The sequence below is a fragment of the Nymphaea colorata genome, chromosome 2 (genome assembly GCF_008831285.2).
Source record: "Nymphaea colorata isolate Beijing-Zhang1983 chromosome 2, ASM883128v2, whole genome shotgun sequence".
In the NCBI taxonomy this organism is placed as follows: Eukaryota; Viridiplantae; Streptophyta; class Magnoliopsida; order Nymphaeales; family Nymphaeaceae; genus Nymphaea; species Nymphaea colorata.
The window spans coordinates 13,929,917-13,952,536 of record NC_045139.1 but is presented as its reverse complement, the minus strand read 5'-3'; the positions used below and the strand labels follow the sequence as shown (position 1 = coordinate 13,952,536).

General features: G+C 38.6%; 3 protein-coding genes across 6 annotated transcripts; 2 read left to right on the top strand and 1 right to left on the bottom strand.

Moving 5' to 3' along the window:
* The first annotated feature begins 1,091 nt into the window (after positions 1 to 1,091).
* LOC116248425 (transcription repressor OFP16-like) lies at positions 1,092 to 2,134 on the top strand. Its single transcript, XM_031621207.2, has one exon. It carries the CDS (start codon positions 1,222 to 1,224, stop codon positions 1,867 to 1,869), a length of 648 nt encoding a protein of 215 aa, XP_031477067.1. The 5' UTR covers positions 1,092 to 1,221; the 3' UTR covers positions 1,870 to 2,134.
* A 4,201-nt stretch (positions 2,135 to 6,335) lies between these two features.
* On the bottom strand, positions 6,336 to 16,337 carry LOC116247154 (uncharacterized). 2 transcript variants are annotated; one of them, XM_031619151.2, is made up of 11 exons: positions 16,032 to 16,337; positions 13,002 to 15,762; positions 12,735 to 12,864; positions 12,494 to 12,579; positions 11,859 to 12,085; positions 10,389 to 10,475; positions 9,951 to 10,050; positions 9,637 to 9,838; positions 8,374 to 9,544; positions 7,610 to 7,724; positions 6,336 to 6,779 (listed from the first exon to the last, which is right to left on the bottom strand). In XM_031619151.2, the coding sequence occupies exons 2-9, from the start codon at positions 15,693 to 15,695 to the stop codon at positions 8,898 to 8,900; spliced, it is 4,173 nt and encodes a 1,390-aa protein (XP_031475011.1). In that variant the 5' UTR covers positions 15,696 to 15,762; positions 16,032 to 16,337; the 3' UTR covers positions 6,336 to 6,779; positions 7,610 to 7,724; positions 8,374 to 8,897. The 2 variants fall into 2 exon arrangements, with proteins under 2 accessions (XP_031475011.1, XP_031475010.1); XM_031619150.2 differs by having other exon boundaries at positions 6,336 to 6,766.
* A 1,451-nt stretch (positions 16,338 to 17,788) lies between these two features.
* Positions 17,789 to 22,307, top strand: LOC116249305 (imidazoleglycerol-phosphate dehydratase, chloroplastic). 3 transcript variants are annotated; one of them, XM_031622538.2, is made up of 9 exons: positions 17,789 to 18,193; positions 18,808 to 18,929; positions 19,518 to 19,622; positions 19,743 to 19,835; positions 20,231 to 20,305; positions 21,544 to 21,606; positions 21,705 to 21,814; positions 21,985 to 22,049; positions 22,142 to 22,307. In XM_031622538.2, exons 1-8 carry the CDS (start codon positions 17,875 to 17,877, stop codon positions 22,010 to 22,012), a joined length of 915 nt encoding a protein of 304 aa, XP_031478398.1. In that variant the 5' UTR covers positions 17,789 to 17,874; the 3' UTR covers positions 22,013 to 22,049; positions 22,142 to 22,307. The 3 variants fall into 3 exon arrangements, with proteins under 3 accessions (XP_031478398.1, XP_031478397.1, XP_049932420.1); XM_031622537.2 differs by having other exon boundaries at positions 17,790 to 18,193; positions 22,128 to 22,307; XM_050076463.1 differs by having other exon boundaries at positions 17,793 to 18,193; positions 18,759 to 18,929; positions 22,128 to 22,307.
* The last annotated feature ends 313 nt before the right edge of the window (positions 22,308 to 22,620 follow it).

Sequence of the window (22,620 nt, the reverse complement as noted above, 5' to 3'; positions counted from 1 at the left end):
TTCAAACCTAGCTTGCCATTGGTAAAATACATTGATTTGTCATGACCATGATGTGGACTGCTTCTGTTTTTTTATCATTTTCTAAATCATACTTTATTTTTTAAGAATATTTTTCGTTTAATTAACTTTTATGCATTAGAAGCCATTGCTTTTCGTTACCTTGACTGTACTTCTTATATTGAAACAATATTGCGATTTGAAACTCGCTGTTTTTGAAATAGATTATCCAGTGTAGATAGGGAGGGAGAAAAAGACACACACACAGACACATAGGCAGAGAATTTTAGTTTATCGACTTCGCTGAACTCGTAGTACAAATGTTATTCGCACGGGCAATAGATTATAATTTTATGACTTGCTTAATTATGCTAAGGAATAGAAAAGATGATGCTTTTTTTTTTCTTAATTGTTTGTTGTTTGATAGAAATATAATAAAAGTTTAAATTAATATAAGTTGTAAAATGATTATATATGCGAGTGTGTGATTTACTATACATCAGTACTGCACTACTGCGTATCCAAGTCACTGCTTGGCATTTGAAAACCGTCCTTTGGTGGGTGGTTTTCGTATACACGATACGCATTCTAAGTGATCCTCCTTTTCAAGTTATAATATTTTGTAAATCCGATCTCCACATTTTATTTTATGATCTTTAACGAAGCTGAGTTGCAGACTGAAAATTTGGCGTGCAAAATTATGCAACAGAAGTAGTGAAAATGAAATGCAAATTATTTATATATATGTATATAACATTTATATAGGTATATAAAAGAAATACGTCAAATCAAAATCGTTTAATATTTTTTTCCTACTCTTTTCCTCTATTTTACTTTTCACTTACATTCATAAAATTTAAAAACTATATATATATATATATATATACATATGCGTCAAAATCGTGACCAGCAACTTGACTGTTTGACAAGATCCTGATTTACCGCCTACTCACGCTGTCTATATGGAAAAGTAACTTATAAAAAAGGCCGAAAAAATCGGTTCTGCCTGCTCGGAAATTCACGTCCCCATGCCCCAGAGTCTGTGGCTCTGTTCCCTACAAAGCAATCAACTCAGCTACAGCATTTATATGGTTCCGTTTCTCCGTATCTCTCTGTCACTTAATGCCCTCTACTGCGGCTTCTCCTCCACCACCACCTCCTCCTACCGCCGTTGCTATCACCTACCTCTGACCTCTCCCGCCACCACCCACTTCTGCCGGAAAAATGACAAAATTTCTACGCTTTAAACTCTATTTTTGCTTCTCCATCTCCAGGAAATCACGCCGTCACCGGAAAACGGCAGCCACTAACACCACCGACACCCCTATGACCATCACAGCGACCACACTGATCCCGTCCTACTCGGATTCCGACTGCCCTCAGGAATTCACATCCACCTCCAAGTCCGCCACCACCACGCACTCCGGCGCCTCCTCCTCGTCCCTCGCGGACCTCTCCCTCGACCTCGCCCGCGCCCTCTCCTCACGTCGTTTCTTCTTCTCCCCCGGCCGCTCCCACTCCCTCCTCCTCGATTCATGCTTCTCCACCTCCTCCTTCCGGCCGGCGAAGCCCCTTCCACCGCCGGCGCCAGCCCCTTTCGAAGAGGTTGTCGACGGCGGCGTCGCCATACTGACTTACTCTCCTGACCCCTACAGCGATTTCCGGACGTCGATGCAGGAGATGGTGGAAGCGCAGGATCTCGACATCTCGGCCGACTGGGGTTACCTGCAGGAGATGCTGACGTGTTACCTCAAGCTCAACAGTAGGAGGACCCACAAGTACATCGTCGGCGCCTTCGCCGACCTCTTGATGAATCTCATGATGGGCCGCCGGCAATCTGACATGTCCGGCGGGTATGAGCTACTCCGGTAAGTGGTCGGCTGTGGGAGGTTTCTATTTTTTCTTTTTTGGCCCTACTTGCCTTGGTGGTTTGATTTGGTTAATTTTCTCTGTCTTTGCTTTCTTGGGGAGATTTTCATGTATAAAATATATAATTACGTGCTGCAAAATCTACGCAAATCCAGAAATAGTCGCTTTAACGAGTAATTCTAATTGGCGTTTTTTTTTTTAGTTTATTTTGATGTGTAAATCAGATGCTTCTGGTTGTGCGGCAGGTTTAAATGAACTTATTTTATGAGGGCTGATGTGATCGAACTTTTGTCCCGTTTTAGCTGGTATTTTGGCCGCACTCTCGTTATCTGGATATCTGGGTAGAGTGTGATGTTCTGACGTGGAACTTAGTCCAATTTCTTGATTTATCCCGTTTTATCTAAACGCCTGGTTTGCATCCAAAACGCTTCTCTGCTTTCTTGGTTGCATAAGCAGACTTCCTACTGAATTTTGGGTTTTCCTGCAACAAAACCCAGTAAGTCTTGTGAATGGCCACTTAGTCAGTTTAGGGAGATTTCTCTTTTACTTTATTGATTTACGATCGAGGGGAAGATACTTGGAGAAATTGGGATCTCTGCTTTGCTTTGATGCTGTCTGTCTTCTTTCTCACTTCAACATCCAGGAAAACAGGATGTCTTCTTCTGTCACCTCTTTGCTGATAAAATCTTACAAGTTTCCTCCGCTCGTTAAACTTTGAACAATTTTGAGTTCATTGATTCTCTTAAACTTATGAAACAAGGATCAAGAGATGCCACCTGCGTGTTCTCCATCTGTTCATTGATGAGCGGGCGAGAGAGGCGTCTACTGTCAACGTTAAACAGCCTGTCAAAAATCCGAGAACCATTATTAACAAATAATACAAGAAAGACATGGCTCGATCTCGGCCATCCAACAAATCTACGATAAGGACAGTGCATGTATATATGGTTATATCCGCCACTCAAGAAAGGGGTCCAGTCTCAAGGGTTCATTAAGGCCATCTGCCAAGAAGGTTGTCAACTGTGAGCCTCAGGAAAGAATTGACGCGAGCCTTCAATGAAGAACATGCATGAAGTTCTTGAAAGCAACTTTCTGTTCTAAGTAAAACATATAGATGATATTTATTGTGTCTGGTTCGAGGAACGAAAAGAAAAGAGGAAATTACCAAGACGTGGTAATTTCTGCTAAAATTTTCTCTACATTTTAACCTGCAAACTGTCATTTTTTAGAAATTTACGTGATCATAGATTTCAGGCCACCGTCCCTTCGTGCAGTATGAACAATAACTGCATATACTAAAAGAGTAAAAGCAACCTCCTCGCGGAGTCACAATAATGTCTGCCATGCTCAGTATACTGGATTTGGACAAACATATTCTCTTTTATTAGTAAGCAGCATATATATATATATATAGTTTAATTTTTTCAGAAGCCAATGAGTTGGAAAAAAGGGAAGGAAATTTACTGAGCTTTTAATTTTCTAATCCCTCTAGTTCTTACCATGTATATCACACATTTGTAATGGCTATCTATCATAATTTCTATAATGATGAAATTGCATGACATTGAGATCATGGTAAGCTACGTACCACCTGTTCTTATTTAAATATTGTTTTCCATATTTTTGAACTCTTTCCACGAGACTTTACCTCAAAAAAATTTGACAAAAAAGCACGAAAATCCAGAAAATAAAGAATCATCATGTACGGTTCAATTACCATCGACTATTCCGTTCATTATATGTTTATTTTTTCCTATTTCATTTGGAGCACCGCTTCTTCCATAAACTTAGAACTCGGCTCTCTAACTCATGGTTAACCATTTTCATTTTTCAAAGAGATGAAAGGTTAGCGGAGAATATCTAATGCATATAATAATCATCTGCAATTTAATCATAAAGATATCTTTGTCACACTAAATAAATGTGGGAGGTTGAGGTGATGTGGGCGAGAGACCAACGAAAAAACAAGTGGTTCGTATTCAATAAGAGAGAAAGAGAGAGTGGTCCTGGAAAGATTCAGCAGATCGAAGATGATTGTAATGGTTCAATTCTTCTTTATCTAATCTAAGCAGCATATGTATCCACTGAATTCAAATCTGACATATGGATACAGATCAACGTAATCAGACTCGTCATCTTTTAATCATTTGTGAGTGGCGTAAGAGATTTTTATTTAAAATATATTTATACATTTTTTGCTTATTTGTTTCAAAACATAAAATATTTAGTGTCTTTTACAGATTACGATCCGATTCAGATGAACTACAACTTGGCCATTCGATTCCAAAACCCATTTTTAACAACTATCGCTGCAAAATTTAGTCTTCCTCTCCCTCTCTCTCTCTTGATGGATGAAAAAGAAAGCTGGAGTTTGGTAGGTGAATCTGAATAACTGATAAAGATTGCCACCAACTCTCTCTCTCGAGAGAGAGGGGGGGTATCTCTTGACTGCCATCAACCAAAATTCAGATTATAAATTGTTATTATTTAGAAATTTGTGTTATCATAGATTTCAGGCAACGTCCCTTAGTGCAGTATGAGCAATTAATTGCATATACTAAAAGAGTAAAAGCAAACCTGCTTACAGAGTCACAATAATGGCTGCATGCTCTGCCTACTGGATTTGGACAAACATGTTATCTTTTACAACGAGCAAATGTGGTAAACTATCACTTGCAATTCGCTATATATCATACTTATAATTTTATAATCATGAAATTGCATAACATTGAGATCATGATAAACCATATGCTTTTATAATGGATATTATGTTCTTAGAAATGTTTAATTCTATATAATCAAGCTAGCTATTTTAGCTAACTCGATCAAGGCCTAGCACCATATGCTTGAAATCACTGGGTATTATTGTATTAAAGAACAATTTGATCTTAGTTAGAATATGAAGCGAACGTAGGTCTACACAATCTTTTACTTATTTGAAAATAAAGATGAATAGTTGTGACTCAAGATTGACATTTCAAACAAGCTTTTTCCAGTTTTGGGGTTCTATTTTCCAGTTTTGCTTGGGAATGGTGTTTCTTAGTTTTCAGATATTCGCCAGTGTTGGAAGCGGACTGGCAGTGGCCGCCGAATTTAAGAATTTATTATTATTATTTAAAGGAATGGAACCCTGTCTCTTTGTCTAGGTTTGGTAATTTGGGCATTTTGATTTGCTCCATTGAGGTTTTCATTTAGGCGTTTTGATCTTGGGGTTTCCAATTGTAGATTTTGAAGTTCTATTTTTGGGGATTTTGAGTTGGGAATGGTATGTTCCTGCTCTCTTTACTTGGAAGCTTGGACGTCATAGGAATTGAATGTGCCTCACTTTTGTGCACTCAAAATTACAATTGTCTATGCATACTACGTTCATTTATATTTCTGATTATTATTTTTAAAAACGTGCCATTGAGGTAAATCATGGTTTGAACAAATTTTGCTGCATCGAGAAGCTTCCTTCGTTTTTGTTTATTAATTTTCTGTACCCACATCTTGGGCATACAAATCCACGACGAAGGGAAAAAGAAAGAGAGAAGGCTTAGCAATGCCTTAGTTATTTAAAAAAAAAAAATGCTTAGCTCCTTTAGTTTTCAAACTGATGGCTTTTATATATCACAAGTCCAAGAAGAGGGGACTTCGGTGATCCAATCGTTCAGGATTTTTGAGCTATAAGTGGAATTATATATTTTTGCGTTTGAAATGCATGTAGATAAAAGATGCCAATAAATGCGAAAGAGAAAAGGTAAAGTTATGCAGCATTCCAAATTATTAGTAAGGTTGTGCTTCAAAGGACTTTGTGGTTCGACGTATCTTGCGGTTCTAATATTTGACAAGGGTGTCCGCTGTGGACACTCGTAGTTCGGCACCTAAAATAACATTTTTCAAGTGAGGGTACGAAGTCGAAGAAGAAAAGCCAGTCAAGAAGAAAATCCGCCGCGTAGTAAATTGTAGTGAAAGATCATCTCTAATTTTCGTGAAAAGAACCTGCAAGGCTGCATCCAAGAACAAAACCATCTTTTCCTGTTATATGGACACCCACCGTCGGAATCTTATGTTGAAAGTTGAAAACAGAACCCATTTTACGATTTTAGATTTCCGTGACATTTTTTTTTATATGTTTGGAGGGCCAGAAAGAATCTAAGTTCATCAAGTTTAGGCTAACGATTAGCAAAAAGTGAAGCCAGAAACCATGACCACAAACTGCAGAATGGAAAGAACCAGCGAAAATTATACTTTTAAGACATGCCTAGCGATACTTGAAAAGGACTGCCAGCATCAAGCTCATTGAGTATTGGCTGTACCCTCCGAAGAATACACTGGAGCAATCTGAGACAGCACACAGGGAAATCCACACGGGGGGTGTTTTCGTTAGTTCTTCAATAGCTGGCGTTTTGCCAGATCTTCATAAAATGGACAAGTTCATACTTTGCATAGATAAATCTGTCGATGTTTTTTTCTATGATTTGGTCGGATAAATACAAAGTATTGACCTGTTTTCAACTTTACTACAATAAATCCAGTTCACATACGGACACAGAATTACTTGTTATCTAGTGACGACCAAGTTCAAGTGTAGATTTGCAGAGAAATTGACAGACATTCTTCTTTCTTCACAGCCGTTCTAGCAGAAATATCCCATTTAATCTATACAGATGAGAAATGAAAAACTTACAACTGCAGGAAAACTGCAGTCTTCTCTTACGATTGCAACTTCCCCCTGTACCTACAAAATTCTCCACTAACTAACAATACAGGTGGTAGCTTAGCTGCAAGTAGCGCAATTTTTTGTTCCGCAACACGCTAAGAATCACTTGTCAGTCTTCCCACTAAGCTGTAAGCGTGCCCATTGCAGCTGTCCTGCACGGTTCCAAGCCACAGGACTGCCTGCTGCCCCTATAGTTACCTGTACATTGAAGCTATGCTCCAATCATGAGACCCCAAGTGAACCAGAAAGTCTTAAATTCTAGGACCAGAAATGTGACTTAATACAAGCAACCAACTTGGACATCTTTTAATTTCTAAGAAATAGATGCACTGCACAAGATATCTAAGAAGCGCCATAGACAAACAGACTACAGATTAATGATAGTAGTATTACACACAAAACCATCTTATTCGGCAGTATGGTTCCAGTAACAGGTACGAAGACGTTGAGCAAAGGCATGAGCTTCAATGACCGTGAGGGCACACAGAAGCGTATGACAAAAAAGAAATATGGCTTGTCTGTACTGCAAAAATTGATGCTGCAAGTGAGGCAAAAACTCATACAGGCACTCTTTCATGCTGCAAATCTTAACGACCATGCATCATGAGCTCCAGCCAAAAAAGAAAGTAAATTTAACAAAAAGCAACCAGTAAACCGGTTTTCCATTCCAGGGTAACTTCCGTGAATGCCCACATAAGTCAGTCCAAACTACATTAAAGCAATCCCAAGTGAAGAAATCTGAAAGTTACTTAAAATTGGTGCTGACACGCTAAGGTGAGGCCGGGCCTTTGCATTCTGCAGTAAGCAAGCTACCACATGATACTGTTCAAGAACGTTTTCCATGTTTGATCAACTCATTATATAAAATAAGCACATTCTACCCGGTGCCACTAACACTGGCATACCAACACATTTTCAGACAAAAAAGACAAAAAGTTCCAATATCATGCTGTACAGAGATTTTCTTCTTTTTCTATCTCTAAAGGTGATAAAAAATGTAGTGCATCCTATAATGCATGGTGGTAAAAAAACCTGAAGTACCTGACACTTGAGCAGCATCCAAACATCCGTAGCAACAGGACCAGAGATCTTCTTGCTTTATTAATACACTCACAGAAGCGGATTTTAAGCAACATGTACCTTTTTGTACATGCACCTGTAGGAAAAGATATAAGGATGGTTAATAAAAGCAAATGCACAGAATTAACATGGATTATTCAAATACTACAATGGAATTTGTCCTTAGGTAGAAAAACACATGTTTGTGTTTCATATGCGAAGTATCACAAACAGGATGCAGCCATGTAAATCACCATGAAAGACATAAATGAGGCAAAATAGAGGAGCAACTACAGAAGTAAAATGAGATTAAAAACAGATCAGGCTGTATCTAGCAAATACCTTAAAACTTAAAAGTGAGTGAGCTTCTCAAAATATCTTGATCTTGTTGTATAGACATAACCTACCTACAAGGTTCACAATCCCTCAAAAGAGAGAAAAGGTAACCTACCTGTAATAACATGCATCCAACATAATGTTCCCAGAGAGAACCCAGAATTCAGAAGTGATGCTAGAACCAGAGGTGAGAGACGACGAGCATATAGAACACAAGTAGGAACTACAAGTTAATGGGAAACCTTCAACTTTCAAAATGTGAACCACTAGGTTCCTTAAATTACAGAATAAGAACCTACAAATGGAATGAACCATTAACAGGCATTAACAGCAGAAATCAAAAGAACAAGCACAAAAAAGAGGATAAAAACTGAAAACCATGTACTTAGTAACAGTCAAAATTATCATACCAATCTCGGGAAGCTCAGTTGTGCTGCTGTTGCAAATAGCTGCTCCAGATCCATCTTCAACCATATCACGGGAGTCAATATACTCTCACAGAAACTGATGAGGATACTGCGATGAATTCTGATATAGAGTAACTGAAGAGGAAAAAGATGTTCCTGGAAGAAGATCTGAATTCACAATTTTTAATAGGCGACGGACATTAATTCCACCCACATTCCACATTCATGACACTTAATGGGGATATGCTACAAAAACAAGTTGTCATCTGAAGCAGGGCTATTTCTAGAACACCAGCTAAATTTTGGCACCTCAAGTCCTTGCAAGGCATCTTATGTGTCACCTGGACCCAGGGGATGCAGCCAGACTCTGAAACACAAACAGGATGCTTTCCTTGATAGTTGCACGTCATCTCTATTGGGCAGTCAAATACAGCATCATCAATAGCAAGGACATCAAATCCAAGAGCAACTTCAGAAGCAATGTATCCTCCAAAGGACCAAAGCAAGATCCCCCACAAAAGTATCAATTATAAGGTCTGAGTCCCTGACATTGCATGAAAGTCCTGAACCACACAAGAACTGCATTTAGCATCCATAACAGAAGCAGAAACATCTTCAGTCAGGACACTCCCAGATGATTTGGCATCATTGACCTTTAAGTCAATATCTACAGACATATTTCCCTCTATGACATTATCATTTGGTGAATCAAAGGATCCCATACCAGCCTTAGAAAGTCCAAATATCATCTCTGAGGCACACAATGAAGAACCCTTGCTAGAAGGACCGGAGCAAGGTTCTGGAGCAGCATGTTGGATTTCAGCTAGATAAGAATCAGCGGTCATGCCCTCATTTTTATCATACAAGTTCACATTAGCAGCCGAGGCCTCATAAGACGGTGGATTATTTATCTTTAAACCAACCTCCCCAGCAGTAAAACCAAACATAGACTCTTTAGTCGTTAGTAAACTGGCTTCAGCAGCAACTTCAGCATGTTCTGTTATTACCGCAGAAAGAGAAACTGTGGGGTCATCAACAAGAGTCTCGTAAGTTTCTGCAGTGGGATTTTCGCCCTGACAGAAATGTGAACCATTCATAGTGTCCTCCATGGAAATAGAACCAGTATTCTCAATTGGACAGTCCTCAACATATTGCAGATCATCCAACTTTTTCTCTACATCAACAAAAATAAACAATAAAACGTAAAGATGACTTATGGAAACAACAAACAACACTAATTTCTGTAAATTCTGGAAAAATCTGCACCTGAATTATCTGAGATGACACCATGCCCAAGAATTGGCTTTTGTAGTAAATCAGTTCCAGGGAAAACCATCAGGTTCATTCTCCTCAGTTCTTTTCTATGTGATTCCTCAAGAGGCTTAAAACCAAAAACCGTGGTCCACGTACTCAGGAGGTCAGCTATGGCAGGAATTATAAGCATCTTAACAGTAAGCCGATGTAAAACCTGCAAAAACATGCATAATTGCTTACATGCTTAAAGCACAGACCAAGATAAACCTGTCATACTGCAACATATTCACCAAAATAAAAAAATATTATCAGCTTTTGCATCATACAGATTCTAAAGCAGTCATCAGTCTCCTGCACATCCCTTGGCGCCGATATATATAACGAGTTCCAATCAGAGGCATCTCTGCTAGCCTCGTACCATGAATCCTATAGAAATGAACAAAGTTGGTAAGAAGAATCCTGCATGTGGTCCTCAAACATAAAAATTAGTATTTACACAAACAAAATTATTTTTTCTGAAAGGTCAATGACTATTGAATGATGAAAGTCACAAGAAAAAACTTACAAAAGAAAATAATTACGAAGCAGAAAAAGAGGGTAAATCTAAGCATGATAAAAGCCAAATTATTGGCTCCTTTCCAATTAAAATAAATTTAATTATAATAACAGAAAAGTATTTAAAACCACAACAAGATCATCAAATCACCCAGAAAGGTTAAAAGAAGAAAGTTGCACAAGAATAATAAAGAACAACAGAAGTGTACCTGACAGATGCCACAGATATTATTTCATCACCCTTCTCCAGCAGTAGCGTATAAAAGCCAGAGTAATTCACTCGATTAAAATTTGATCTACAAAGAGATTCAAATAAATACAGCACAATTATTGATACAAAATTCAAGCGAAGGACCAACGGTTATTTAAATGATGTCATTAAGAAGAAAATATGAAAGAAAAATATCAATTGTCTAAAAGTTTGTCCACTACAAGAAAATCAAGATAACAAATCAAGCAAGATGGTTTAAAACCAAAATCCAATAAGTTAGATGATAGGCATGTGAATAACAGCAAAGATAAAAACTTATCCACACTGTCTGTTCATTGACCAATTGGAATTTTATATTGAAGAATAGTTTCAATATTTTTGTTTATATACTGGGAACACAAGCATAGCACATGATTGGTAGTTGATACATATACGCAACTCAATTCCAGAATGAAAGATGGAAAAGTCAAAAAATTTCCCCTTCATTTGATCCGCATTCTCCTTCAGAAGTGACAAAACAAATAATTCCTCAAGTCAACAATTACCCAAGTCATAAGCAGAGCCACAAAGTCACCAATCAATGGGAAAAATGACATCAGTCTCTCGCAAATGGAAAGGCACATCTTTGACTTTCTGACATGGTTATATTTTTATGGGACCAAATAGTAATTCAGTTTGACAACTTTTAATTAACAAATATGTATAAGAAACTGTCATCATATTCTTATTTTTCTCCAACCAAATAAAACCAACAATTCATTTCTTCTCATGCATTCTTTTTGTTTCCACTTTTTTTTTACAAGGCACAACTTGTAGGAGAGGAAATACAGCAAAGCAGATAACCAGGACAACTGCCAAAACCTACTGAAAATGGGAAATCTTTTAGGCTGCATAATGTTAAGGAAAAGTCTTCAAAAAACATGTCAGTCTCTGAAACTAAATTTAACCCTCCCGTTTCAGCAGTAGTAATAGGAAAGGTAAAGATACAGAATTGCACATACAGAATGCAAATGGTGACAATGGTTACATCTGCACAAGTAATGTTAGATGACTGGACAAAGTAACCTGCAAAAAAGCAACGAGTGAAGGCTCTAAACAGATGCAACATCTTTTCATTAGAGTTTCTTTACATTTTAATTTATGTCATTGTATTAAGATGGAGAGGTACAAAAGTTGCAGGTAGTAAATCATTGGCAATGCGGCCAACATCAGCTTACCCCCACAAATAGAACCAGAAAGCTCAACAGAATCAAAGCTCATAAAAAGTGCCACAACACATGAGCACAATAATAACCTTCCACCACCCTTTTCAGTTCAGGTTTTATGGTATGACTGATAAACAAGTAAACTGCTCCAGATAAGTTAGCTAAGGCATCAAAAGCTTTTATGTAATCACTAGCAGGTACATGGATCATCCAGATATAAATCATGTATCTGAGAAGCACTAGTTGAGATCAATAATGCTTACCCACAATTATAAACAATATTATGTATTAAGTTAGCACTTGTCCGCCGGTCCACTATAGGCATAAAGCACTCATCCATAATGCTCAATGCAACTGCAACCTTTGAATTGCACTCAGCTCGTTCAGCAAGCTTGCACTGCGGAACACCATCTCGTTGGACAATGGTCCAAGAAAATACACCATCCAAATCATGCTTGATACCCACAAGATCTTTAAGTTGTTCAAAGAGCTGCAGCAAAAAGCAAAAACATTATTTTCTTTTCAGGAAAACTTAGTGCATGTTTGCTGGATAATGCTCCCTGGATGGCTGGAAGTGTATTTACACCCTAAAGTTGAGTGAAGAAAGTTGGATCTGCCCCCCAATATCTTTCTCCACTTGATTTCAGACATTAAAATTTGTATGATTGTGAAGGAAATTCTGGACTTCCGCACCATGTGCGGCTGTGAGGACAGTGAAAATAACATTTACATGAAGTAAAGGCCATCCAGACCATCAAGCATATCCTTATGATACAAATTACCAACAAATAGTGACAAATATTATACAAACTGAGAACTGTAGACATGATAGCGCATCAAGAGACAAACTAGGTCCACTTTGGTTAGGCAACATAAAAAGGATAAAAAATATACAGACCTTCCTACAATCATTGCCACAGAAGGAAGGTAGTTGACTATCAAAATCAGCAACTGATCCGTCCTCATCGCCACAATCAGGGTGATCTGTGAAAGTAACCCAAAGGCAATAGTTTTTAGCAATCAGCACTATAAACTGTCGGCATCAAACATCAGAGGATTCATGAAGTACTGGAAAAAAACTGCAGAATAGTGAAACTAGCTGACGAAAAGAGTAGATAACACACACATAATGAACTTACATTTTGTCTCACACTGCAGGCAAGTCTTCATCAGATTCACAGTAACACCACGGTCACTGGAAGATCCACCAGTTTTTCCACAAAATCTACATGAACAATGTGGACAATTCCAAAGGCCAGGAGGAAGTGTCTGAAACAAATAAGATTAATTGTAAAAAAATGATGCTGAGGAATACGTTGCCCATTTCATATTGTGATTCGTTATGATAAATCACATTCCAAAATTCAAATAGGCACAATTCGAGAAAACTTGAAAAATATGCATACCTGCAGTCCCAGACAATTTAGATGAAAAGTTGATGGACAGCTATCACAACACATTAGATTACCACCGTCTCCACATATACCACAGGTGTCATCATTTTGGTCACTTTCATCTGTTTGTATAATATACATTCCAGATCGTTCAGATTCTTCTTGTGCATTCCAAGCCTGCAGTTGACACTCCAAAAGTGACATTCCCGATTCAACAAAAATATTTTGGTATGGTTGACACAACTTGCTGCCAGCATGGATCTCAAATTTTGCTACTGAAAGAGTTTTACCACAACAAGTGCAAAGAATACCATCTCGTGTAATATGTCCCTCCATCAGCACTCTTTTGTGCTTTTTGTTCCAATATTTTGCCTTCCCATTCAACTGTATAGTGCCTGAATCAATCAGCCATGCAAGGATGGTCTGCTTTCCAGAGTAGGGAATGAGATCAGAATCAGGACCAAGATTTTCTCCTTTACATGATCTGCGAACCATCAGGGTACAATTCCTCTTTCCTTTCTTCTTTCTTCCATGAAGATTTTCAGAGGCAGGTAGCAGGAAAAACTGACGCTTCAAACTTTTCTTATGTGAAGTACCAACCAGTGCATGTGACTCATGATCATGATCGTTTGAGGATTTCCCATCAACATCCTTAGAGTTTATGGCAGCAACAACAGATTTCCCTGTTACGGCTTTTCTTTCTGTGCTATTCGATATCCTTATGTCACAGCCATTTGCTCCAGCACCTTTACCTGATTTGTTATGTTTCACCTTTACAAAGGGCACAACTGGTGACCCCTTTACAGCCTTGTGTCCCTTACTCGCACCCACATTCTTCGTGGATTTAGCCCTGTCAGTGCTCTTCTTCATTTTTTCAATATTTCCAACCTTAACCTTCAACTTTGTCTGGGAGTAACCCGCATAATTCTTTCTTTTCCGTGTCAATATGTCAAGTTCCTCTTTGGAAAAACTATAAAATAGGGACTGCACCGTACTAAGATTCTTTATGCTGTCAATTTGCTGAGCACAAATAGAACCAGTAGTGCTTTTTAAACATGACGGACTCTCTGCCTCACAACATAAGTGTCCAGTGTGCTTTTCTTCCAGGTTTTTGTCGTATGACTTTGATAACATGCATAAACTTCCCTCTTTCACTATAGAGTCAAGTTCCTTCTTCAGTGCATGATAGGCATTAGGAATGGACCAATACCCAGAACCTGATGGAGAAACATAAACAAGATCTTCATAATCCTTATCCCTTCTTGGTCTCTGCTCAATCTTCCAACCGGCACACAACAGCATGTTCTTCACCTTTTCTCTCACTAACTGCATCTGTTCTGTTTTACCATGTTTCTGCAGTTCCCCAGTTGCCTTGTGAATTACTGGAGGACTAGTGTGGTGTATAGCAGAGTCCCAAATTACAACACCTTTACCTTTTTTGCTTGTGCCAATCTCATCCTCACTCTTCGAAGTTGATTTTAAGCATAAGTCTTTTTCAATCGTCTTTGTCTTTTGAGTACCACGTGCAGACAAGCCCTTCCCTTCTGACTCAACTTTGCCTTTTAGGGTCTTAGAATTTATAGATGAAGAACCAGACCTTCCACATTCCACACCCATCGATGTAGAACACAGCCTTGCCTTCCTACTGGCTAGCGTTTCATAAAATGGTGGAGTATAGTCTCTTGAACCGGATGAATCATTACTTTTTATTATTTCCTGTAGATCCTTGCAGCCATTTGCCACAGTTGGCGTCCCCAGATCATTCTCTTCAAAATGTGGCTTCATCCTTGTCTCGTCGCTCTTAACTTGCAAAGAAACCTCATTAGACATCTTAATCCGTTTCTCCGCAGCTCGGCGATGACTATTGAACTGCACCTTGACTCCATTGATGTTAGAAGTGATGCTATTGTCATTAGATGATAATAATTTCTTAACTTTAGGTTGCAAGTCCGGTTCCAACCACGCACAATCTTGCTCCCTTTCCCTCTTTCCGCCCACAGGATTCGCCTCTCTTGAATAACTGCCAACCACATTCTCATCTGGTACCTGAAGAGTTTCTGTCTTAATCTGTTCTTGAATGCCTGGAAAACCCTTATTCTTTTTAGTATCAGCAGCATTGTCATCACTGACAATATGAGTTGATACAGGAATTATTTTCTTATCAAGTGACTCATCGTCAGTGAAGGCATCTTTGCTACCACTTTTCCTACCAAAGGAATTTTCCTCGCAGCATTCAGCATGACCACCTGTACGATCTTCTCCGCCCTCAACACTACCTTTACAAGCTTGACCATATGCATCTTTCACCTTTTCCACGTATCTAGAATTATCAATAAAATCCCCGTCCCCATCATTTCTTCTTCCTTTCTTAACTATACACTTTTCTTTGCAATCTTCCGCACCCGTACCCGTTCCCTCAAAATCCGCGATCTCATCGTTGCCCCTCGTTGGAGAAGCCCCTATTGTCCGATCTACAGCGAAAGTACGATCGTCCCCACCAATTCGGAAGCAACCCGAGCCCCCCAAATCCTCATCAGACTCGCTGTCGCTCAATATCAATCTCCGCTGCTTCTTCACACCGCGTGGTCTCAAATCTTTTGCCCTTCCCGTTTCCTTCCCCAAATTCGCACTAGTCACCACACCTTCCTTCGACTGAACTCGGCCATTACAGAAACCCTCGTCCTTCGCCTTGGCCCCTTTCTCCATCTCGTCAGCCACGCAGACAATGTGAACCCCCGGATCTGCCAATCGCCCAACCCATCCAGGCCGGTACCTATAAAACCAACCAAGGAAATTCTATAACTCGATCGACAAACCCCTACCTCCTTTCCTACGAATTTCCGCACCAAGTCAAACAAAAAGCCCTTATTAAAGGGCCAGAACAATTAAATGTCAAACTTCAATAAAAGGAAGGCACGAACAACCTGAAAATCCACAGGACATCTAGCGTCCGATCCCCAGAGAGAGAGAAGAAGAAGAAGAAGAAGAATAAGAGGAAGCAGAAAAATAACTTAATCGAGAAGATCGAGAGAAGATGCTCACCTCTACGGGCGCCCTCTATCCCCGATATGAATTTTTAGAAAAGTGATTCACGTCAAAGGGCTTCCCAACTGCCCGGATTCCCACAATGGGAGATAGAGAGAGAGGGAGAGCAGGGAGGATGGGGAGATGGTTTCTTCCTTCCTCCTCGTTGTTGGTGGTGCAGAAGGGCGACCTTGGCCGTCCGATTTGGGCCAATACTCGACGGGGACCTTGCGATATACACATATACGAAAGAGAAAGGGGGAGGTGCCGCTCGCCCTTGGCGCCATCGCTTCTCAAACCCAAACAGGGGACGTGAGAAAAATGTGGGGCCATTTTCAGGATACTTAGTGAGGCCTCCGTTTGGTCCTGTGAAACCTGCAATGATCTTAAAATGATATTTGATAGTGGAAATCCGAATCCCTTTTTCTGTTAAATAAATATTAAAAAAGTAATCGGTGACCGAATTTTGAAGCGCATTTGTTTTACATTTTAGTGTTAATTAATAAAAAGGAAATTTGATTAAATTAAAATCTATGAAAATTGAAATCAGATGATTCTCTATGGGTATATGAGTATATGGTTGTTTTTTATTCTATGTTACTAAAAACCATTATAAAAAGTGCATTATGCTGCTGTAAACTACATCAATACAACTGATTGTAACCAATGTACATTTTGCAACAATTTTTAACACAAAATAAAATAAAAGTCCGAGCATGGAGATCAACAAATCCATCTTATTTTTCTTTTCATTTTGACCACAAAGAAAGGTTCTGACGACTACTCTAATCCAGTTTTGGGTCATTTGGTGCACTTTGTTCCATCTGCATATGTTCAACTCTTAACTTGAGATTCAAGTATTAGCTGTCCATTCCAGAAATGCTGGGATAGATAATCATTTGAAACTAGTTTTGATGATCGAACCAGGTTTCTAACATGTTATTAACATCATCTAAATTGATATTGATTTGGTTGAGAAGATCATGGACTTAGATTTCTCATATCATAAGGGGTTGTTTGAAGGCCTAGGGATTGGAAAATTAAAATTTCTTGTTCAGACCCATGTCTAACAAACCAATAATACAAATTATAGTCGTTGGTCGTAGATTCATGAAAATTCTGAAAATTTCATCTCACCCCTCTGGGTGGGTCGAATTCAGCACCTTCAAGAAAACTGCAATTTTCAAAACCTATAACATGTATATATAATACATCCCCGCTCCCTTTGAGATTTATTTTATCGGAAAAAGATCTTTGCTAATCTGGCTGTTTACTTCTTGTGCGGCTGGACGATGATGAGCTTTTCAAGTTTCTTATTTGAAAGAATTCTCAAGAGGTTGATACTCTTAAATGTGCATTGTAGAAAGAGGGAATGCCCATCAGACAGAAGCAGAAGCTTCTATATAGCATCTTTGAATCATGCATTATTATTATTTCCTTATTCTTCTGATAGTTTTTTCAAATTTTATTTTGTTTACAAATTAAATTGACGAATCTGATTCACAAGGGATTTGGATTTCGAATCGATTCACACCGATTTGTTGAATCATTTGGCTTTTCTATCCGATTTTTTATTTCTTACATATTGAAACACAACACGCCCCAGCCCAAAGTCAACCTACTTAAAATGTTGTAGCTTTTTGTACTTACATTTAAGATTCATTCTTCGTCTTTCCAAGCGGCAACTGGAAATTCGTCACCCTCTCCTTTATCCACTCAAAACATAAAATTGGCCGTCAAAAGAAGAAAACCAAACTTGAGTTTTACCCCAGAGATTTCCCCACATTAACTTTCTGTCTCTCTTTCTCTGTCTATCTATCTCACCACGTTGGCAGGTTCATTAGATTCCCCATTCAGAAGGATGGCTCTCTCTCTCATCATGTTCATAGGATTTTCTAGAAAAAAAAAACGATATTTTCTGGCCGATATTTTCCCGGGACATATGGGGACATTTGAAGCCCGTCTTCCGCAGAGGAGCTACCCCTTTTCGTTGATGGCTTCGTTGATCCCTCCTTCTCTGAAGACCAGTCTTCAACGCAAGCTCTGCGCCCCACGCTCAGACCTTCCACGTGTGCGAATCACACTTCCCAAACAAGGGAAGAGGATGGTGTTCTCAGCCGTCTGCTCGGCTTCACAATCAGGAGAAAACAGCAACGTACCCATCGTGACCCGCAGCTCTGGTATAAGACGCTACCATCCTTTTTTCATCGCTTTTTTCAGCGTGCTATTAATGTTATAGATAGGGATTGATGGACTATGGTCTTTTTCCCGTGGAATTGCTTGTTGGGTATCGGTAGATTTGTTCCAAAACCGAGAAAATGGAAAAGAAGTTTGTTTGTTCATCGGATGGAAGTGGTAGCAGATCTTACCAGCTTCAAACGGCGTAAACATGAGTTAGTAGTCTGTAATGTAGCTTGGGTTTTGGTCACTTCGTGTTGTTACACTCGATAGCTAAAGGGCAGTTAGGAAAGAAATCTCTTTTAGTTTCTGTGTTTCGATATATAATTTTATATATACATAGAGCGAATTTTTCGTAGTCGTGCTACTTGATAGGACTACCAAATCGAGGATTTGGAAAAAAAAAAAATCTTTGTTATGATAATTGAGAAACCAGCTAAACTACTTATAGCATAGTCTTTTGTTTATTCCAAATTGGGAAGATCTGAAAGCATGGTTCATTTGTTAGAGAGTATTTCTGTCCCCTGTTGGATTGTTTGGATAGTAAATTTTTTGTTTATTTCACAGCTTTTTTCAATTAGAATTTAGGAGAGAAGACCTTTTTTGCATTATCCAGGGCGAATTTCCGAGGTCAAACGCGTAACAAAAGAAACGAATGTTCAAGTGCAACTGAATTTGGATGGCACAGGGATTGCTGATTCTAGTACCGGTATACCCTTTTTAGATCACATGCTGGATGTAAGTATCTGAGTTTTTCTCTTTTCGTGTGTTGTTCACATTATTGGAGTCTGAGAGAAATTTTCACAAGTAAGAAGTTCCACAATTATGTTCTATAGGATATCTTCACAATCACCATGAGCATTACTATTCCTCTTAACGTTTTTGGCTATTTGTTTTGTTAGTAGGATTGATAAAGCTATTACCGATGCAGAGATTTTTTTTTTTTCTTGAAATGAATGGCTATTGGATAACAATAGAAAACCAACTTCTGTTTTATGCACATGGACATTGACGAGGACTATTAAACAACAAGATATTTGAATGGGCAGGTCTGCATGTGCGTGCTTGAGCAACTAAGAGCCTAATAGTAATTTGTAAACCATCTATCAGTCCATTTCCAAGTGGGATGTGTTACAAGAAAAGGCGTTTGCTATCTGCCTGCATAAATTGAATATCTTCCCAAGGATAAATAAGCACAGATTTGGTAGCAGATTCAAGTGTAGAATGTGAGCATTGTAAAATAATGGTTGAGACAAATAATACTCAATGATGAAAAACTGAATATTTCCCTCGAGTTTCACTTACATTTTGCTTGTCTGCATGCAGCAACTGGCCTCTCATGGCTTGTTTGATGTTCATGTAAAGGCTCGTGGTGATATTCATATTGATGACCACCACACAAATGAGGATGTTGCACTTGCCATTGGAACAGTGTCTCTCTCTCTCTCACCCTCGTTCATGTACATGCACACACACACACACTCTTAAAGATCTACTTTTATTACCTGTTTTTTCTAGCTGGATTATTAATTTATTAACTTGTAACTCTAGGCATTACTTCAAGCCCTTGGAGACAGAAAAGGAATTAACCGCTTTGGAGATTTTTCTGCTCCTCTTGACGAGGCTCTTGTGCACGTTTCACTGGTAGAGAATCTCTTTCTTTGATGGATGAATAAATGAATTTTTTCCATGTTTATTGTGGAAGAGCCCTAGCCTCCAGTCTTTTCCAAATCCATATGTCATATGTGTTAACAACAATAACGTAAAAGCATAAGTCTCATTCAACTGATGTTTGCTGTATCTGAGTATGGTTATCACTGAAAGGCCCTACACTCTAGTCTTTCCAAATTCACATGCTGTATTAACAAAAATAATACGAAAGCATAATTCTCACTCGATTGATGTTTGCAGTTGCATGGAGATGCTATTCTTTTCTTCTTCCATTTTACGGAAGTAGTTGTAATTTGTAAATGATGGTTTCTAAATTCTACAGTTGTCACATTCTATTTTGAAGTCATTAATAACTCTTATGAATTCAGGATTTATCTGGGCGACCTCATTTAAGTTATGACTTGAAAATCCCGACAGAAAGAGTTGGCACATATGACACGCAGGTAGGCAACAAAGGCTTGCTTGATGCTTTATTTGTGCAACTTTGATACTGAAATATAAAATAACCATACAAAAGGGATGCATGTTGATTTTCAGCATATTCTGTTTTTTACTCCAGAGTCATTTCGATAAAGTCAAGAGTCACATATTAGTGAACGATATATATCTAGGTCTTCAATGTACAGCTACCACTACTTGAAGTCAAGATACTGGGATTGGGCTTGTCAATCGAATCATGAGCTCTTGGATGCAGCCAATGCATGTTTGAACTCCCTTCACTTGCTAATCTTGGATCTGTCGATTGTATTTGGTCAGAACATATTTCAGAGATATACAAACCTGTTATGTGAAATGCACCCAACCCAAAGCATGTCACCCCAGAGAAAAATAAATGAATTCCAAATATCTTGGGCAAATCTAAAGAGAATTTCTCTATACATTCATCTCATAATATTTGTAGATCCCAATACACCCAATGCCAAATAGCTGCCAAGAGGCACAAGCATCTTCTTACTGCAAATTCATAAGCAGTTTTATTTCACTCATATAACTATCCAGTTTACTTCATAGATTGCAGTGGTGATGAATAAAGAAGGTCTTCTAGTTCTATCCATATATTCAATTCAATCAACTTTTTTTTCTTAGATAAAGCAAAGAAAGAGGTAGGAGTGCCTGTTTGAATTACATGTAGAGGTAGTGATAATGCACATGGAGTTAACGCCTTAACGGTATTTCGTAACTTATTAAGTTGAACAGAAACTTGTAAATCACGTTCAAGCAATATTTGTGATTTGATCCATGTCCGGACAATAAGAAGTCCTATAGGGTTAGAGGGAGTTGCTGAATAGTTCAGCAGAATTGATACAACCTCTCCGGATGGGCCAATACTAAATAAACGTAATGATTGTGTTAAAAATTGTTTGACTTGTGAGATGATTTCTGTTCATCTATTTACTATATAGTTTCCCTAGTATGTTTCCACAAATACACATAGCGTGGATATGTATGTCTTTGCATGCTTTCATTAGATGGTCTGCACCGGAACAACATCAGTGTGCTTTTTTAGATCAGCCTAATGTGATTCATTGGAAAAGAGTGCAGTTTGACTCTCTGATGGTTGATTAACATTCAAGGGAAATCATGCAGTTCTCATAATAATTGAATCATGAATTTTCAAATATTCAGATATTTGTTACATGATTGTTGCATTGATCCCGTTGTCCTCAATATTATGCTGTAGCTTGTCGAACACTTCTTTCAATCTCTAGTGAACACATCAGGAATGACCCTTCACATTCGACAGGTGTGCACTGTTACCTTCAATGACCATGATTGAATTTCGATTTGGTGTATTTCTTTAGATTTCTGTCTTCAGGACTTCTTATATTGAAATCCTGACAGCTTGCTGGGAAGAATTCACACCACATTATTGAAGCAACTTTTAAGGCTTTTGCAAGATCACTTCGGCAGGCCACTGAGTTTGATTTGCGAAGGCAGGGGTCTATTCCAAGGTCAGACCACTCTCAGACTGTCAAGTTTCATTTGAACTTTTAACTGGGAGGAGTACGATCCTAATTTGCATTTTACAACAAGTAGTTGCTGACTTGAAAGAGACCTTGCTCCTCTGTCTCATTTGTCTTTGCTTAGTTGGCAACTTATGTTCCTTTTTTTTTTATGGCAGTTCTAAGGGTGTGCTATCTCGCTCATGATCCAAAAAGAGTCAATTGAAGCTTGGGTCAAGTTCAGGTGAACTCTCTCTTTCTTTCAACAAGGTTCATTCACTTATATACCTTTAGCGATTTATATTTCATTTAAATCCGACAGCTTCTTCCAATCAGAAAAGGTGAGAGGAATTGAACGGCAGACCGGAAGGACTAGTCCATTTATTGAAGAACTTGTATGTCCTATCAAGGAGGTTTCCTTTTTATTTTGTATCGTGAACTAGTCCTCCTGAAAGTCTACCTGTACTTTCTATATAATAAATTTTGACAGTGACTTCTAACATATTGTGAACAAAGTACGAAGTCGTGCCTCAGAATTCAAACCACCTGGTACTGGATGCCTCTTAGGTTCACTTATTTCATGTGCATCCATACACCAAATAGAAAAAGGTGAATGCCTGCTGCAGGCATCCTGAATAAACGATGTGAAACTATCAGGAGATTCAGGAGAATGGTGCTTGTAACTCTGTTTGAGCAGCGTGGTTATGGTAACCCCGTCTGCCATCTGTTTTCACTGAGGTTTTTATACTCTCACTGGGTATGCCTTGAGCTTGGCCTCTCTCTCTCTCTGGGTATGCGTTAAGCTTGGCCTACTC

What these genes read in the sequence shown, in the direction of transcription:
- LOC116248425 (XM_031621207.2), top strand. Translation starts at nt 1,222, where the DNA reads ATGACAAAATTTCTACGCTTTAAACTCTATTTTTGCTTCTCCATCTCC.
- LOC116247154 (XM_031619151.2), bottom strand. Translation starts at nt 15,695, where the DNA reads ATGGAGAAAGGGGCCAAGGCGAAGGACGAGGGTTTCTGTAATGGCCGA. An exon ending in GTGGCAATGATTGTAGGAAG is followed by an intron (nt 12,086 to 12,493) that starts GTCTGTATATTT and finishes TTTTTGCTGCAG; the next exon opens with CTCTTTGAACAACTTAAAGA. An exon ending in TGATGACTGCTTTAGAATCT is followed by an intron (nt 9,839 to 9,950) that starts GTATGATGCAAA and finishes ATGTTTTTGCAG; the next exon opens with GTTTTACATCGGCTTACTGT.
- LOC116249305 (XM_031622538.2), top strand. Translation starts at nt 17,875, where the DNA reads ATGGCTCTCTCTCTCATCATGTTCATAGGATTTTCTAGAAAAAAAAAA. An exon ending in CTCTTGTGCACGTTTCACTG is followed by an intron (nt 19,836 to 20,230) that starts GTAGAGAATCTC and finishes TTATGAATTCAG; the next exon opens with GATTTATCTGGGCGACCTCA. An exon ending in TTGGCACATATGACACGCAG is followed by an intron (nt 20,306 to 21,543) that starts GTAGGCAACAAA and finishes ATTATGCTGTAG; the next exon opens with CTTGTCGAACACTTCTTTCA.